The 17,922-nt window shown below is 60.8% G+C and overlaps 1 protein-coding gene across 1 annotated transcript; it reads left to right on the top strand.

The window, feature by feature from the left end:
• The first annotated feature begins 1,422 nt into the window (after nt 1–1,422).
• PCSK9 (proprotein convertase subtilisin/kexin type 9) lies at nt 1,423–17,347 on the top strand. Its single transcript, XM_089300570.1, is given in 12 exon segments — nt 1,423–1,759; nt 5,101–5,292; nt 8,052–8,175; nt 8,837–8,970; nt 9,182–9,323; nt 11,536–11,732; nt 12,418–12,601; nt 13,083–13,256; nt 13,495–13,643; nt 14,229–14,400; nt 16,240–16,424; nt 16,991–17,347. Coding segments are annotated over 12 exon segments (2,073 nt in total). The 5' UTR covers nt 1,423–1,552; the 3' UTR covers nt 17,204–17,347.
• Nucleotides 17,348–17,922: the final 575 nt, after the last annotated feature.

Here is a 17,922-nt window from a genome sequence, read left to right as displayed (position 1 = left end):
CTCTGTTCTGCGCCCTTGCGAGGACTCACAGGCAGGGCTCCAATCCCAGGAATTCCCTTATCACCTCTGCAGCTCACATCCTGCTGTCAGCCGTTAACTGAGACCTTTTTTTCCAGGAACTTCAAGCCCTGATCAAAGAAATTAACACCCCGTGTACCATTAGACCCAGACAGACAGGAGCCCACCTCTGCCATCCCACAGGCAATGTGCTAGCCCCTATCACAGACCAGTTCACATTTGCAGGCTGAGGCCCAGCCGTGAGCTGCTCAGTCCCAGCTCTGTAGGATTCACTGCCGTGACCTTGGGGAGTCGGGGATTGAGTGATGACTGCACATTGCAATATATACCTGCCTGGCCCCATCAGCCTGATGTCAGTGCCTGGTTTCCTGAGCAACAACTGAGCTGACCCTGTTTTAGGGGTTCCTATAGCAACACCTCTGACCTGAGCTGGGGCTATTCTCAGAAGGAGCGGTGTGTCTGCAAAGTGGGACCCACAAACCTTCATTGTGCTTCTCGGTGCAGCCCTCCTGGGCAGAGCCAACCTCTTTGCACCCAAAGGTCTCTGCCTTCTCGGGCATGGCACACAGTAGGTGGTCCCTGGGCGCTTGCCCTGCTCAGCTCTTGGACACAGTGTGTCAAAGGAATCTTCACCATCATTTGGAACCCTGAGCTGGAGCTGACCGTGGGATGTTGAGTGTACCTGTATGATAGCTTTACATGATCAAACTGAGTTTTGGGGGAGTCTTGGTCCCTTGAAATGTGTTGCAGGCTGGAAATGAGAAGCAAGCAGTGTCTTCAAGAACAGCCAGTTGGTGAGGTCCAAGCGCAGGGAGCAGAAGGGGGCAGAGGCCTGGATGCGCTCCAGGCTAGATTGAGAAAGATGCCAGGTGAAGCTGGAGACAGAATTGGGCACAGCCTGCAGCTACATTGATTAGGAAGGGTCACCAGGGGCAGGGAGGAGGCCGGCTGGAGGAGGTGGCTAAACATCGTTGGAGCAAGAGGCCAGGGAGGTGGAAGGCAGACCCGGAAACGCTGTCGAGGTGGGCGCCGGGGAAGGGAGCCTGGCACAGCTCGCAGGGCGCAGGGTGAGACTTGTAGAGGAGGTGCCTGCCGCCCACCGGCGGCCTTCCAGCCCAATTAGGATTTGGGACCCTTTCCCCCTCCCTCCGGGCGTCATCTGAGGCGCTCTGGGGAGGGCGATGCCGAAACCTGATCCTCCAGTTGGGTGGGGGGGGCTCCGTTAATGTTTAATCGGATCGGATCGTCCAATGGGGCTCGGGTGGTGTGATCTCCGGCCCCCGGGCGTGGATCACCCACACCCGACACGGTTCCCCGCGACGGGGCGGAGCCGCCCACCTCGGTGTACCAGCCCGGAGGAGTCTTGGCCCAGGCTGCCCCTTTTCTGCGGCGCGCAGAACGCAGCCCCGAGCCCCGAGTCGGAGCTCCCGCGCGTGCACGGTCTTCGCACCGCCACACACTGGGTGCGGTCTCCGTGGACCGCGAGCATCCTCTGGGTCTGGGCGGCAGGGCGCAGACCCCTCCTGTCACCCCGATGGGCAACGGCGGCTCTGGGCGGCCGTGGTGGCCGCTGGCCCCGATGCTGCTGCTGCTGCTGCTCCTGGGTCCTGCAGGTGCCCGTGCCCGGGAGGACGAGGACGGCGACTACGAGGAGCTGGCGTTCTCCTTCCCATCCGAGGAGGATGACCCGGCGAACACGGCGCAGCACGTGGCCTCCGCTACCTTCCACCGCTGCGCCAAGGTGCGGGCGCCAGGGTGCGAGGCGGGGAGGAGCCCGCGGCGCGAATGCAGGTGGATGCCGCTTTTTCCTCCAGTCTCAGTTTCCCCCCACGTAAGAGGGGCTGCAATGGAGGTCTCCAGGGGCCCTGTTCTCACCGGCCACGGGCCTGGTGCACTGTTGGGGACTACAGGCACAGGCGGCGGTGACCGAAGAGCCGGTGACGGGGAAGGTGGCTGTCTGGGGAATCGCTGGGGCGCACAGCTGTGTGCGTAGCAAGGTTCGCGGGATGGGAGGCCCGACGGGCGGAGGTCCGGCGAGCAGAGAGCTCGCGGCGATCCTCGGCCGGGATTGCACACGCGTGGCAGAGGCGGCGCCTGGAACGCTCGTGGGACAACGCGGCCAGCCGACCGTGGTTGCGGAGGGAGTCCTGGAGAGAGGGCGTGGTTGCCCTATGTAGGGGTGCGGTGGGAGGAGACACGGCAGACAGTGGGGCAGGTGGCAATTTCTTCATGCCAGGGACCTCGTACCCGGGTCTTACTCAGCTGAAGAAAGAACGAACGCAAGGGGAAGGGGCACAGTTTCTCTCATGGCCCCGTTGGAGTGTTTGGGCGTCAGGGTTAGGACAGGGCAGGGGCTGGGGGTGCTTGGCTCGTGGTAGCCGGGATTCCCGAGCCCGCAGCCCTCTCCACCTGCTCTGGGCAGCTTCTGCCTGGTACCAGCCTCTGGTGCCCTGCAGTTATAAGCCCCAGGCTCCGTTGGTATCCCCTGTCCCGGGGTGGAGTCACATCTGGGGTTGACTCCTGTGGGGCTTGGCAAGTCACTTAGCCTGCACTGTCGGCTAGAAGGGAGGGGGCTGTCCTTCCCCGGGGGTGGCAGTGGATGGGGCGGGGTGAGGAGAGTGGAGGGGAAGTTTTAATTTGACAGCGTGAGTGACCAGGGGTGGTCACTTGCAGGAGGTAGTTAAGTCCCTAGCTGCCAGGTGGCACCCCAGCGACACCCTCTCTGGTGCAAAGGGCAGGCCCTGGGGCAGAGGGGAAGATCCTGCCACTGTCAGCTTGTGTCCCGCCTCTCCCTGATATACTGGGCTGCAGGGTGTCAGGTCCTCGCTCGCTCGCCTCAAAGCACCTTCTTCCTGGTTTCCTGCGCCTTTGCGTTATTGAGGGAATTGGTGGGGTTCTGGCCGGGATAAGAAGGGGCATTGCAAGTCTGCACGGCCCTAAAATAACTGCTGTGCAAGCAACGAGCACCCCACCCTGAGAGGGCAGTAAGGGGCTGCACAGATCCCTGAGCCAAGGCGGGTGGGAGACTAGCACAGAGACCTCCTAGACTTCATTCCTTCAATGAATGAATGAATTGAATTTAGAATGGCAATGACATTGGCCATCAAGAAAAATTTTAGAATGCTCTGTGTTATAGTCGCAGGACACGGAGGCCCAGAGAGAGGAGGCGTGTTAGAATCAGCTTCCCCAGAGAGTCCTGCTTCCACTGCAGGACAAGCCTCGCAGTTCAGTCAGCTTTCACTGAGCACGGGGTAATTATTTTGGTGGCCTTTGAAGCCTAAACAGGAGTTCGACCCATGAAGGTGGCAGGAGGAAGGAACACCAGCACAGAGCAGGGGACGGCAGAGGTGGGAGCAGGGGGTGCGGATCTCCAGGCCTCTGTCCCCCCCCCCGAAATGTGACATCCCCTGGAAGCCATAGGGTTTTTGTAACTTAGCCAGAGATGGACTCTGAGCTGCCCGACACAGGGTTCCATATTCCACGTGTGTGAATATGCTCAGGCATGCACTTGCTGTGGATTGTGGGATGCAGCGCAGACTCTTCTGCACATGCTCATTACTGCATTTCCAAAATCCCAACACATTCTGAATTTCAAAACGCATATGGCCCTGTGGCTTCGGATAAAGGGTTGTGTCCTCTATCCTACCCTGTGTGTAGATGAGGCTGCACAGGCAGGCTAACAGGGGACCAAGGAGGAAGATGGCATTTGGATTTTACTGTGTAAGGCTTTTTGTTGAATAACTTAATTAAATTTGGGCTGGGCATTGTGGCATATAGGGTAAAGCTGCCACCTGTGGCGCCAGCATCCCATGTCCAAGCTGCTCCACTTCCCATCCAGCTCTCTGCTAAAGGGAAAAACAGTGGGACATGGCCCGAGTGTTTGGGCTCCTGCCACCCACGTGGGAGACCTGGATGAAGGTCCTGGCTTTTGGCTCCAGCTTGGCCCATCCCTGGCTGTTTCAGCTTTCTGGGGTGTGAGCCAGTGGATGGAACTTTTCTTTCCCTCTCTCTCCCTCTCTCTCTGTAACTCTGACTTTCAAATAAACAAATAAATCTTAAAAACAAATGAATTAATTTTCACTTTATGTGAAAGGGAGACAGAGGTCTTCCATCTGCCAGTTTACTGCGCAGATGCCTTTAACAGCCCAGGTGGGCCAGGCTGAAGCCGGGAGCCTGGAGCTCCATTGAGTCTCCCACCCGGGTGGCGGGAACTTATGTGCTTGAGTCCTCACCTGATACCTCCCCAGGTGCACAGTAGCCAGAGGCTAAGATCAGGAGCAGAGCCAGGGCTCAAACCCAGGCACTCTGACTTGGGATGTGGGCATCCCGAGTTGCATCTTAATGCCTGCGTGAAAAGCCCATTTGTGGAAGGTTCTAGAGCAAATGTGTTTGCCTGAGAGCAGTTGGAGCAGACAGAGCTAAGACCCAGCACATCTCCTGCAGACGGTGGCCTGCTGGGGAAGTGTGGTCTTAGCTCACTGCCTGCCCATGTGGACTGTCCTGCTGGGTGCCTTCCACAACCTGCTCTCTTGGCCTTGCCAGCAAGCCTGTGCTGTGGCTGTGGTCCCCATAACACAGATGAGAGAGCTGAGCTCAGAGAGGTTGAGTGACCTGCTTATGGCCACTCAGCCAGTGAAGAGTGAAGTTGAGAATCAGGTGCACATTTTTCTGGCTTGAAAGCCCTCTGGACTTCCTTGGGGGAGGAGTCCTGGGGGCACTGAGTGGGGAGGGAGTGGCCTCTCCTGATTGCAAGAAGGCCTCTGGGCAGGGATGGCATTTAGACAGAGCCTCCAGGGGTGACCAGGACCTGGCAGGGCCCCTGGGGAGCTAGGTGCAGGCACAGAGGAGAACCCTTTGTTGCATGTAGCTCTCGGTGCCATGTTTGTCTGACTGCTGGTGAACTCCGTTAAACTAAGGGTCGGCCTGCAGGTGACGCTGTGTTTATTTCTGGGCCCTTTTTGGTGCCTGCTCCTTGTGGTTTACTATGCTGCGTCATTCCGATTTGTCGTGAGTAGGACAAGGGGCACCCGGAGTGCGTGGGGCTTTCGGTGTCATCGTGTTCCTCTTCCTCGCCTGGGACAGGATTTCTGGAGGCTGCAGGGCACCTACGTGGTGGTGCTGAAGGAGGAGTGCAGCCGTGAGCAGACAGAGCGCACCGCCCGCCGCCTGCAGGCCCGGGCTGCCCGCTGTGGCTACTTCACCAAGGTCCTGCACCTCTTCCATGACCTCTTCTCCGGCTTCCTGGTGAAGATGAGCAGCGACCTGCTGGACCTGGTGAGCCGCCCTCCTTGGCATGGCCGCTCGCTCCTGCCTGGGCTGCGGGCAGCTGTCCTTAGTGCGCCCGGCACCCCAATCGGGAGACAGCGCCCAGAGCGGTGACTACCGCCTCTGTGTGGAGGGTCCTTTGAGTCTGGTCATGCCCACCCCTGCCATGGTGAGTCCATTTTCACTTGAAAGAAGAGGCTGGGGCTCAGAGTGGATCACACAGGCAGCTGGGTCAGATGCAGTGTCTGCCTGCCAGCTGTCCTCGTGCTGGTGCACCTGCTCCCTGTGGGAACCTGTAGGTACAAGGCCCGGGGACACTCCAGGCCTCTGAGTCATTTCATGAAAGTGGTGACTCAAGGGCCCCGAATTCCTGTGCAGCGGATGCTCTCCATGGTGGCCTTCCTCCCTTAGGCTGGGGTGGGAGGGCCTCCTCCCTCCAGTTTGTTCCGAGTGTCACAGCCTTGCTGGACGGGCAGAAAGGGACCTGGGTGACTTCTGGCCTCGCTTCTCCTTACCCAGGCCCTAATGCTTTCCATGCACATGTTTCATTTATTCAAAAGTCAGAGAAACAGAGACAGAGACACATAGGGAGAGATGTCCCATCTGCTGGTTCATTCCCCAGAGGCCCCCCACAGCCAGGGTGGACCAAGCAAAAGCCAGCGATGAGGAGCTCAATGCAGATGTCCACGTGGGTGGCAGGGACCCAAGTACTCGAGCCATCAACCTGCTGCCTCCCAGGGTGTGCCAAATGCAAATCTTTTTTTTTTTTTATTTTTTGACAGGCAGAGTGGACAGTGAGAGAGAGAGACAGAGAGAAAGGTCTTCCTTTGCCGTTGGTTCACCCTCCAATGGCCGCTGCGGCTGGCACGCTGTGGCCGGCGCACCGGGCTGATCCGATGGCAGGAGCCAGGTGCTTCTCTTGGTCTCCCATGGGGTGCAGGGCCCAAGCACTTGGGCCATCCTCCACTGCACTCCCTGGCCACAGCAGAGAGCTGGCCTGGAAGAGGGGCAACCAGGACAGAATCCGGCGCCCCGACCGGGACTAGAACCCGGTGTGCCGGTGCCGCAAGGCGGAGGATTAGCCTAGTGAGCCGCGGCGCCGGCCCAAATGCAAATCTTAAAAAGAGACTTTCCTGCCTGTGCCCCCACCTCCCCACCTACTCCCTCCCTGCCCTTTAACTTGATGATCACTTTCACACTGATTCTCTACTGGGCTGGGGGCTTCTCAGCCTCCTGAAGACACTGATGCCCAGAGCGGGACAGATCTTGCCTGAAGTCACACAGCATATGACTGGCAGCTCTCCTACCTCCATGGCACTGCTGCCCATGATCTAGTCAGTGTGCCAAGTCTCGAAGGGCCACGGTGCCCACCCACTGCCCAATGGAAAGCCTATGCCCACTGGCCAGGGCAGCTTCACAGAGGCGAGGAAGCTGCAGACATTGGCCAAGGAGAGAGAGGCTCCGGCTGCACCCCAGCCCGGGTGCAAGTCCTGGAGCTGCTGCTCATCACTTTGTCTAAGCTTGGGCACATTCCTCCACCTCCTGGGCCCCCAGCCCCTTGTCTGTGAGCCAGGTATAACAACAAAGGTCGCTGTTTAAGGGCCAAGTAAAACCATGAAGAAGTAAACATTTTATTTATGTATGTATGTATTTGAAAGGCAGACAGAGAGAGAAAGAGAGAGAGAATTTTCCCATCTGCTGGTTCACTCCTTAAATGTCCACAATAGCTGGGGCTGGGTCAGGCTGAAGCCAGGAGTCCAGAACCCCATCCAGATCTCCCACCTGGGTGGCAGAGAGCCAGCTACTGAGACATCAGCTGCCGCCTCCCAGGGTGTGTATTCGTAGGGAGCAGAGCTGGGACTGATCCCGGGCCCCCTCTTATGTAATGTAGGTGTGCCAAGTGTCGCCTTATCCTCTGGGCTAAATGCCTGTCCTAGAGGCGTGAAGGTTCTAGGCAGATGCTCAGTACAGAAATGACGGAGGCATGGGTAGGTTAGCGGCCCCGGGGTACTGAGGCACCCAGAGACTGGTTGTGGGAAGCTGTTTGCACCTCTATGTGGAAGGGCATGGGGAGGGGGTAGCTTTCCCTCTGCCAAGTGGGGACTGGCAGGGTGGAGGAGGGGCCCGGGTCACTGGAGGCTGCAGCCGCTGCTGGATCTCTGTCCCAGAGTGGGGGAGGGGGAGTGCTGCAGCCACACTCTGGCCCCCCACACTCTTGCTGCTGCCTCCCACTGGCTGAGCACAGCTGGGGCGGGGCGGGGGGCGGTCCTGGAGCTGCAGTCTGTAGGGTCAGCCTCCTGGGTGCTGAGCAGGGCAGACAAGCAGGGAGTGGATCTGGGGGCAAACAGTGCTTTCAGTGAGACCTGGCTGTGGAGTTCCAATCCTGAGTTTTAGGCTGAGTGACAGAAAGTAACACACACACACACACACACACACACATACAGATAGATCTACCATCCATTGGTTCACAGCCCTGGGTGCTGCGTCTCGATCCCTGTCCAGACTGCTCAGAGCCGGGCAGTGGCTCCTAGCATGAGCTGTGAAATCCAGAATCCTTCCTAAAAGGACGGTCCCGGCTCCATGGCTGAATTGTGGGAGTGCTGAGCTTCCCAGTCTGATGGAGGAGTGACGAGACCCCAGCCGCTGCCTCACTTGGGCACCTGGAGGGAGCCTGCCAGGCGGCTGGGCTGCACTTGGGCGGGTAGGGCGTGGCTGTGGCTGTGGTGGCCGCTGGCCCAGTGCAGTCTCTTGGTCTCTGGTGTCTGCAGGCCCTGAAGTTGCCCCACGTCAAGTACATTGAGGAGGACTCCTCCGTCTTTGCCCAGAAGCTTCCATGGAACCTGGAGCGGATTTTCCCTGTGCGGTACCAGGCGGATGAGCACCGCCCGTCCAGTAAGACCCCCGGCTGTGCCCTGCCCCCTACCACCCATGCTGAGGGCACTTGCTCAGCCCTGGCCTGCCCCTCCTCCCCACCGGGGGCCCTTGTCTGTCCCATCCCTACTCCCGAAGCCCAATTGCTGCCTTCTGTTGGCCCACGGGGCACGCGAGTCCTTCCTCACCTCCCACAAATCCTTGGAGTGGCCCAGACCCCCAGGCTCCCCTCCACGCCTGTTTCCTCTCTGTGGGACGAGCTGGCCAGCTCCCACTGCTGGGCAGTCATTATTCTTCTACTTTTTTCAAACCTTATCTGTCTCCCTCTTGGGCTTGCTGAGCTGTGGGAGGCCAGGAATGAGGGCTTGGGTCATCTTAGACCATAACATGATTTTTGAATGTTCTTATTTTGTGCTATTATAAATATGATGGAGCCAGATGATTTGATTCACATTCGGGCTCTGTCGTTTGCCAGCTGTGTGGCCTTGCACCGTTGCCTGCCCTCTCTGTGCCTCCCCTTCCTGGTCTATAACATAAAGACATCGTAGCACATGTGGGGGATGTGGGGAAGCATTGAAGGTGCTTACCACAGTGCTTGGGATGTAGTAAGTGTTTTACGTCGCTGCCACAGCGTTGACTACAGGGTCATTCTCTCCTCTTGCACAAGTGTCCATGAGGGCAGATGGAAGTGGCCTCGTAGAGGTGTATCTCTTAGACACAAGCATCCGGAGTGGCCACCGGGAAATCAAGGGCAAGGTCACGGTCACCGACTTCGAGAACGTGCCTGAAGAGGATGGAATAGACTTCCATAGACAGGTGAGCCCTGTTCCTGTCACCATCCTGGAGGTGGGTGGGGCCCACTGCCCTGAGTGCTGGCATCGTGGCTGCACCGCCAACTTGGCCTTCCCAGCCCTCATTCTTCCTTCCCTGCCTTCCACTGTGGGGCGGGGATGTCAGTCCCTCCAGCCCCCTGCTGATGTCTGGTGCGTGGGTGGGCTTTCTCACACGGCTCTGTGTCACTTTGCAGGAGAGCAAGTGTGACAGCCATGGCACTCACCTGGCAGGGGTGGTCAGTGGCCGGGATGCTGGCGTGGCCAAGGGCACCAGCCTGCGCAGTCTGCGCGTGCTCAACTGCCAAGGGAGGGGAGCGGTGAGCAGCATTCTCATGGGTGAGTGGGGCTCTCTGCACCTGCGCCTGCTGGGCGGGTGGCCCCAGCACAGCGAGAACCAGCAGCATCTCCTGGCCGGGCAGGCCCCCAGGGTTCGCGGTGCAGGTGGAGAACTGGAGCCCAAGAGGCCGGCTCCTTGGTCTCTTCATAGCTCCATAGGGCTCCCATTTTCAAATCCCTTTACGTGGTTAGGGCTTGCGTGGTGCTGTCCTAGATTTCAGGGCAGCTTGAGGTGACCCACGCCACTTCTCTCTCTTCTGCTTGCACGCCTCTAAAGCCGGGGACCTCACTGGCTTGCGTAACTTGTTGGCGCCTGCAGGTGCCCCAGCCAGGCCGAGGGCTTCTTCCAGACGTCTGCAGCTTCCTCCACCTGGTCCACCTAGAGGAGCCCTGGGGAGGTCTGGCTGAGAGTCGTGGGCAGAGAGCCAGGAGTGAGTGCTCATTTGCCAGTTTCCTCCTGTGGCAAGACCTGGAGCATGGGGCTTTGCACCCCACACCCTGGGCAGGCCTTGCCATTCCTAGGAAGCAGTTGACACAACCAGCGCAGAGAGGCAGGTGACTTCGTGTAGTCACATGTCATTGACCTCACTGGTACAAGTGCCGGCTGTGGGCAGTGGCTAGCCCTCCCCCTGAACCCCAGGCCCTGTGTAAGACGGCGGCCCCTGCATGGGCAGAGACAGCCCGCAGGCCTGTTTGGAAGGTGGAGGAGGCCTGGGAGGCTGCCTTGTGCTACATGAGCTCTGCCTCGGGACCACAGGTTCTGCTGCCACTTTAAAGGCAAAGATCAGTCACCTCTTGTCCCGTCAGCTGGCCCCTGTGCCTGACCCTGCCTTCACTGGCTCTCCTACGCCCAGGCAGGCCAGGCCCACAGGTCAGCGTGTGGTGAGGAGGCTGCCATTTCTCAAGAGGCTTTCCCCAGGGAAGAAGGAGCCCCCTCTTGCAGCCCTGGCCTTGTTTCGCGGCCCCTGGTACGTTACCTGGTGCACAGGGGCTCTGCGAACAGTTGCTGCTCCTTGCATTGTGGAAGCAGATGATGGTCCGAGCGCAGGGACCCGCACACAGCAGGTGTGCCGTGGCCGCAGCTGTACCTGTCTGGCTGCTCTCCCATCTGCACAGCCACCTCCACTCTGAGCCAGCTGTGGGATTCCACCGCCTTGGACATGTCCCAGAGACCAGGATCCAGAATGTTCTGAGGGGATGGCCAGGCCACCCCCCCCATTTTGACAGAGCAGGAGCAAGAGCATGAGGGGACCAGCTATCATCCCCAGGTCCCCTGGCGCAGCAGCACCAGAGCTGCTGTTAGGCTCCAGGTCTCCAGGCCCCTGGGCCAGGGCTCAACGGTGGACCAGGGCTCGCTGGTGGGGCCAGGGCTTAGACGCATCCATCCCTCCTGGCCACCCAAGGCAGACCCTGGCCTGCAAGCTCAGGTCCTAAGAAAGAGGGGCAAAGTGCCACCGAGGTCACAGGAAGCTGACCCTCAGGGCAGGGGGCTGGGGAGGCCCCACTGCAGGACATGCAGACTAAACCTTGAGCAGCAATTGTCCCAAAGGTCGCAGCTGGTGTGTGGGTGGCCAGGACAGGGCCCCAGTGTGTGTGGGTCTAGGACTCCAAGGTGTAGGGGAGGGGCGTGTGAGCCAGGTCCTGGGGGTGGGTCAAGGAGGCCCTGGTCATCCCTCTGAGGCCCCTCTGCCCCCATAGGACCCCGGATTCCTGGAGAGGGCTGGTAATAGGGTGGCTGTGAGGTAGCTGTGAGCTCATATACTCAACCCCTGGAGAGCACCCACAGCCGGAAGGGCTGGAGTGGGTGCTGTCCATGTGCTTCTCATGGGTGTCAGTCAGGGGGTCCCAGGCCATTGGGCCCTGCAGGATGTGTGTGCTCAGAAGAGCTGGAAGGAACTGGCTCCCGAGATGCGGTGGCTAGGAAGTATAGCAGGTGTCGCGAGCCAGCAGCTGCACCCCCTCTTACTGGGGACCCCGGTCTTTTCTCATGAGGCCTCCAGCTGGGTGATGAGCCATCCCCCATCACAGAGGGCCATCTGCTGTTGCATCTCCTGATTGAAATGTCAGTCATATCCGAAACACACCTTCCTGGCAGCCTGCAGACAAGTGCTTGAGCAGACACAGGGCATGGAGCTGCCCTGGAATCACCCCTGTGGGACGGGCCTGGAAGGGTGGATCTTTCCAGGGTCTCACTTTGGCTCTGTCCTCTCAGGCCTGGAGTTTATTCAGAAGAACCACCTGGCCCAGCCCACGGTGCCGCTGGTGGTGCTGCTGCCCCTGGCCGGTGGCTATAGCCGGGTCCTCAATGCCGCCTGCCAGCGCTTGGTCAGGACAGGCATAGTGTTGGTCGCTGCTGCCGGCAACTTCCGGGAAGATGCCTGCCTCTACTCCCCAGCCTCTGCTCCCGAGGTGGGTGCTGGCATGCTGCCCCTGGCCCGCAGAATGGAGGAGAAGATGGGTCCCCTTCCCAGAGGCCGTGCAGGCCTGGCTCCCCTGCAGCAGCCCGGGGAGGGGAGGGCATGACTCCGGACGATCCCAACTCCTGGGAAGGGCAGCACCTTCAGTCCCACCCCCAGCAGGCAGCTGTCCCCTATGGCTCAGGAGCTCAGGAGCAGATGCAAGTCAGAGCCAGTCACCCGGGGGCACCAGGGGGCTGCTGTGTGCCTGGCTCAGAGGAGCCGACGGCCTGCTGGGGCTGAGGCCGTTCTGACCAGCTCGAGGGGTTCAGAGTCAGGTGGGGGGCAGTGGGGGGTGCAGATGGGAACCTGGCGGTGATAACCTGGGCCTTCTCTGGATCCCCTGGCTGCCAAATTTAAAACTGCAAAAAAGCAAAACAAAACCCAGCACTTGGTCCAGCCTTGCCTGCTCTGCTCCACCAGAACAGAGGAATGGCTCCAGGCTAGTGCAGGAGGCACTCAGGTAGAGCAGGGAGCACAGAGTTTGCCCAGGGACTTGCACGTCCCTCATTTGGGCCATTTGGGTGGGACCCCAGCAGGTTTCTAGGAGTCAGTCGGTGTCGCTGGCAAGGTCCCAGTCTGTGCCTGCAGCCCCTCCCACAACTCCTCTCGATACCCCTGCATCCTCACCTTCTCAGGTCATCACTGTTGGGGCTACCAATGCCCAGGACCAGCCACTGGCCCTGGAGACCTTGGGGACCAACTATGGCCGCTGTGTGGACCTCTTCGCCCCAGGGGAGAAAATCGTTGGTGCCGCCAGTGACTGCGACCCCTGCTTTATGTTGCAGAGTGGGACATCGCAGGCTGCCGCCCACGTGGCCGGTGAGCCCCCCCTCCCCCCACATGGCCTTGTCTGCTGTGCTTCTACCAGCCCCTCCGGCAGGCAGGGACTGCCCCAGGCTCTATGCTGGGCCTGGGCACAAACACACAGTCTGTTGGGGGAGGCGGAGGGTGGGAACACCAAGTAGGTGGGGCCGGGCTAGAGGGAGCCCAGGGGAGCACCTGGCAGCCTGAGGGTCAGGGATGCTTTCGTGGAGGGGAGGGGTTTGAGCTGGTGGATGGAAGGCGTTCCCCTGGCACACAAGACAGCAGCTGCCAAGGCCCACAGGTGTGAGAGCCCGATGTCCTACCACCTGGTTTTCACATGCATGGGGTGTGGCTGGCTTACCTGCATGGGGATAGCAGCTTGGTGTGTCTGTGTGCGCACCCATGTGCTGGGCATGTGTCCGTGCGTGTGTGTGCCAGCAGGAATCCCCTGGTTGGGAAGGCGGCCCCCCACCTCTGACCGCCTGCCCCATCACAGGCATTGCAGCCATGATGCTGGCCTCCACGCCTGGGCTCTCCCCAGCCGAGCTAAGGCACAGGCTGATCCACTTCTCTGACAAGGATGTCATCAATGAGACCTGCTTCCCGGAGGACCAGCGGGTCCTGACCCCCAACCTGGTGGTTGCCCTGCCCCCCAGCACCGGCACAGCAGGTGAGCAGGATGGCAGGGCAGGGAGGACCGAGTCCAGGCCGGGGGTATGGAGGGTCTGCGGCCCCCGCCATCTCTGCTCCTGTACCTTAAACCCGGTCCACCGGGCTGGGGTGTGGACTGTGGTGAGGAGATGTTGCAGATGACGCTCTTGAAGGCCCTGTCTCCCCACCACAAACTGAAGACACTTCTGGAGTGTCCCAGCTCAGGCCACCCCTCCTCACTGGGGGCCTCGCCTCAGGCGGGCAGCTTTTCTGCAGGACCGTGTGGTCGGCGCACTCGGGGCCCATGTGCATGGCCACGGCCACGGCCCGCTGCGCCCCCGATGAGGAGTTGTTGGGCTGCTCCAGTTTCTCCAGGAGCGGGAAGCGGCGGGGCGAGCGCATCAAGGTAACTGCAGCCTTGAGCCTTGAGTGTGTTCCTGTGGGCAGGGGGATTGTTGCTGTGTGTGTGTGTGTGTGTGTGTAGGGTGCTGTCAGTTCTCAGCTCAGGGGACGGGGGTTGGCCCTGGAGAGCCCCTCCATCCTCAGCACTTCCGTCCCTGCTCTCTGTCCCAAGCCTGCAGGGCTGGGCCAGAGCAGGGGCGGCCCAGGAGGGGCTTCCTGGGAGGCTGGGGACTGGGGCCAAGCGCGCTTTCCATTCATACTGTCTGGGGTGCTTGGAGCTGAAGCCAGCCAAGAGGGGGCACTGGTGTGGATGGTGCAGGTGCCCGGATGCAGGTGGGAGGGTGGGGGCAGGCACTTGCAGCGGAGAGACTGGGTGTGTGAGTGCTGGCTGGAGCCGGGCTGGGGGTGCGGTGGGGAAGGACAGGCTGGTCCCCGCTCTGCTCTCTCAGGTTTCCCTGTGGTTCCATTGCCAAGCCCCTGCCAGGGCAGGAAGGAGCTCCCTGTCCTCGGGGGGGCTGGGAGTGGGACCGACAAGGGTTTGGGGACTCGGCCCAGCTGGAGGAGGTCCCTGTGTCTGTCTCTCTCTCAGGTCCAAGGGGGCAGGCGGGTATGCCTGGCCCACAACGCGTTTGGGGGTGAGGGTGTCTACGCCATTGCCAGGTGCTGCCTGCTGCCCCAGGCCAACTGCAGTGTCCACACGGCCCCACCAGCCAGGGCTGGCGGGGAGCTCCATTGCCACCAGCCAGGCCATGTCCTCACAGGTAGAGGCTGGGCCCTGCCCTGAGGTGGGGGAGGGGTTCCCAACTGCCTCAGGCTTGGTCCTCAGGAATGTCACTGGTCAGATCCTGGAGCCCACTGCAGCCCTGGTTCTGCTGCATCCATGCTGTGTGACCTTGGGCAGGTGACTTGACTTCTCTCTGCTCAAAAAGGAATGAGGGGGGTTACTGTCTTGCTGGGTGTGCTGAGATGGGTACCTTTGGGGCATGCTGGGTGCTTAGTGCCAGTCAGGGCAGGGCGGAGGGGCAGGTCTCAGAGTGGAACAGGCTCAGCTCGAATCCATGCTGCCTTGCAACAGCTGTGTGGCCTGAGCAAGTCACGTAACATCTCTGTGCCTGTTTCATGGATGGGTGCTAAGCACCTACCTGGTATAAATTCTAGTTCCCATTATCATCACCATTACTTTACAATCCATCCTCGGGTCCAGGTAACTATGGATGGGCCTCTCTGTGGGGGCTGAGCCGTGCTGCCTGCGTGGAGTGCAGAGCGGCACTGAGCCTGGCGTCCTATGAGTGAGAGTCCACGGGGGGAGCTGCCTGGCTCAGCAGTTGGTTCTCTGTGAGCGTGTCCTCGGGAGCCATTGAAGGTTGGGGCCAGGAGGGTGAGGGGTGAGGGCTCGCTCTAGGAAGGGCAGGCTGGAGTGCAGGGTGCATTTCCAGTGAAGAGACGAGCCCAGGCAGGTGCTGGTGCCCATGTGGCAGGGAGAGGCCAGAAAGGCCCCACGTGCTGCTGCCATGCTGCCCATGGGCTCGGGCCCCCATCACCGCCCCTTTGTGCCTGCCCTGCAGGTAAGCTTGAGAGCACTGGTCAGCAAGCTGTGGACGCTCTGTGATGCACACCTGAGCCCCATCCTGCAGCCTAGACATGCTGAGTGGCTTCCTCAGGGTGTGCAGCTGGCACGCGGGGCACTGGGCTCGCTGAGATCCTGGTGACTCCTTGCTGCACACCAGCACTTGCTGGAGCTTCATGCATGCTCCCTTGGCTGTCTGCACAGCCTCACTGGGAGCAGGTGCAGTCACTCTTTCCACAAGACTCATAGGACGCTCAGGCTCAGTGCCACTGAGCAGCCACAGGCTAAGGTTTCAGAGCCAGGCCAGGGAGTCCCCAGGGACCCAGACAGACCTCCCACCCCACCAGGCTCACTCTGAATTCCATCTTTTTCTTTTTGAAGATTTGCTTACCAATCTATCTATTTATTTGAGAGGCAGAACTAGAGAGAAAAAGAGGGAGAGAGAGAAGCTTCCATCCCTGGTTCACTCCCCAAAGGTTGGCAACAGCTGATGCTGGGCCAGGAAGGCCATCCTGGCCTCCGGCATGGGTGGCAGGGGCCCAAGCACTCGGGCTATCCTCTGCTGCCTTCCCAAGTGCATCAGCAGGGAGCTGGATTGGAAGCTGAGGAGGTGGGACTCAAACCGGCGCTCATATGGGGTGCCAGAGTCACAAACAGAAGCTCCCCAGCTCCCCACCACTACTCCGAGCCCTGGCCCTGAACTTCTGCCTGGTGGCCCGGTGGGGAGGGGCCTGAGGGGCTGTCAGCACCCCAGGCCTCAGAGCCCCTGCTCCATTGCTCCCTGTATCTGGGTAGAAATGAGATCTCCCCTGAGAAACGGCACTTGAGTGGTTCTCTGAATGCCACACAGCAGGTCCACAGCATAGTGGAGTGGAGAACCCAGGGTCCTGTCACTCAGGCCAACATCTCTTTTCCATCTTGCTTCTGGGTTTCCCAGATCTTGCCACAGACCCCAGAGAGATAGGGCCCACGGGGGGAGGACAAGGGACTCGCCCAGCATCTTTGTGCCTGAGCCGGCTCTCCTCTGCCCCAGGCTGCAGCTCTCACTGGGAGGCTGAGAGCCTTGGCACCCACAGGCAGCCAGCACCAAGGCCACAAGGTCAGCATGCCCAGTGCGTAGGTCACAGGGAGGCCAGCATCCACGCATCCTGCTGCCATGCCCCAGGCCTTGTGTGCAAGGTCAAAGAGAAGCACGGGATCCCGGGCCCTGCAGAGCAAGTAAGAGGCGTGCAGGGGAGGGTGGCACAAGGGTGGGTGGGTGGGGTGCGACGTGTCTGTCCTGTGCAGTTTTTCTGTGTCCGAGGTTGTGCCAGCACGTACAGCATGCGTCAGGGCGTGGCTGTGGGCAGCTTCAGCTGTCGCATGTGCAGTGCTGAGAAGAGACACAGGAACAGGGGCAGAGGCAGGGAGACCAGCCGGGGCAGTGAGGGTCCCCATGGGGGCTGGGATCTGAGCGAGGAGCCACGGGGTGGGGTGGGGCTCAGGTCCTGCTGAACCCCAGCAAGATGGAGTTGAATTAGTGGGATGAGGAAGGCTGTGAGAGGTGTTAGTTTTTTTTTTGGGGGGGGGGGCAGGGGAGACACTGGTGGTGTCGCCTTAGTGATCCGGCTGTGGCCTTTGTGTGCTCAGCTATGGGTGTGGGAGAGCCGGCCAGGGTGCCGGGCAGCCAGAGCTGTGCACAGTCCAGGCCTGGTGGGGCTGTCAGGAGGGAGAAGGGATCCCAGGTGGCACGGGGCCCCTAGCGCGCTGGACACCAACTGCCTTCCTCTCCCGGGCTCCTGCAGGTCAGCGTGGCCTGTGAGGAGGGCTGGACCCTGACGGGCTGCAACGCCCTCCCCGGGGCCTCCCTCGTGCTGGGAGCCTACGCTGTGGACAACACGTGCGTGGTGAAGAGCCGTGACGCCGGAACAGCAGGTGGCACCAGTGAGGAGCCCACCGGGGCCGTGGCCATCTGCTGCCGGATCAGGCCCTCCGGGGCCTAGCAGGACCTCCGGTGACAGCCCCAGCCCCGGAGGGCGCGGTGCGGAGCCCCTCCCACCGCAGGCCCTGCCCACCACGGGCAGGAGTCTGGCGCCCCCTTGGGAAAACCCCTGCGCCGGCTCGGCTCCTGCTGGCCACTCCCAGCGCGCCCGCAGCTGGGGCAGAACCACGTTTATTGCGCCAGGCGAAGTCTCCCTGAGAGCAGTCCTCTTCCTGCGGGTGGGGCTGGGAGAGGCAGGTGCGCGGGAACCGTGCTGATAGAGCCTCCTCGCCTGCTCATTTCGCAAAAGCCTCTTCGGGCTCTGGGGTGGGGCCCGGGTGAGATCCAGCCCCGTGATAGGGGTGAGGCGTGGGCCACTGCCATGGCGACTCCAGCCGTCCTCGCTCTGTTCTGCTAACCTGAGGATCAGCGGGCAGTGAGCTGACTTGTCAGCTGGCGGGGCAGGGCCACGGGGTGCGTGCACCTCCCCCGACCGCCCTGACCACCCCGCCAGATAAAAACTTCATCCCCAGATAAAGTTCACGCCTCCAGGCAGTGCAGCCGTGCAGGCCCGCCCTTCGGAGGGCCGGCTCTGAGCCACGCTCTGCACCGCACGAGGCATCCCGTTTTTAAGGGGAGCAGGGAGCCTGGGGGGCACAGGCGCCAGGCAGCTGCGCAGTAGCGGAGCTGGGCCTCACGTGGAGGCCCCTGGGCACTGCTGTGGTCATCCCAGCCCCGCCCCACCCGACCAAACAT

The sequence above is a fragment of the Oryctolagus cuniculus genome, chromosome 7, assembly GCF_051225735.1.
Source record: "Oryctolagus cuniculus isolate XC-2025 breed Fujian yellow rabbit chromosome 7, ASM5122573v1, whole genome shotgun sequence".
NCBI classification, from domain to species: Eukaryota; Metazoa; Chordata; class Mammalia; order Lagomorpha; family Leporidae; genus Oryctolagus; species Oryctolagus cuniculus.
Note: the sequence above shows the minus strand (reverse complement) of the source record. Positions and strands in the feature narration are given on the sequence as shown.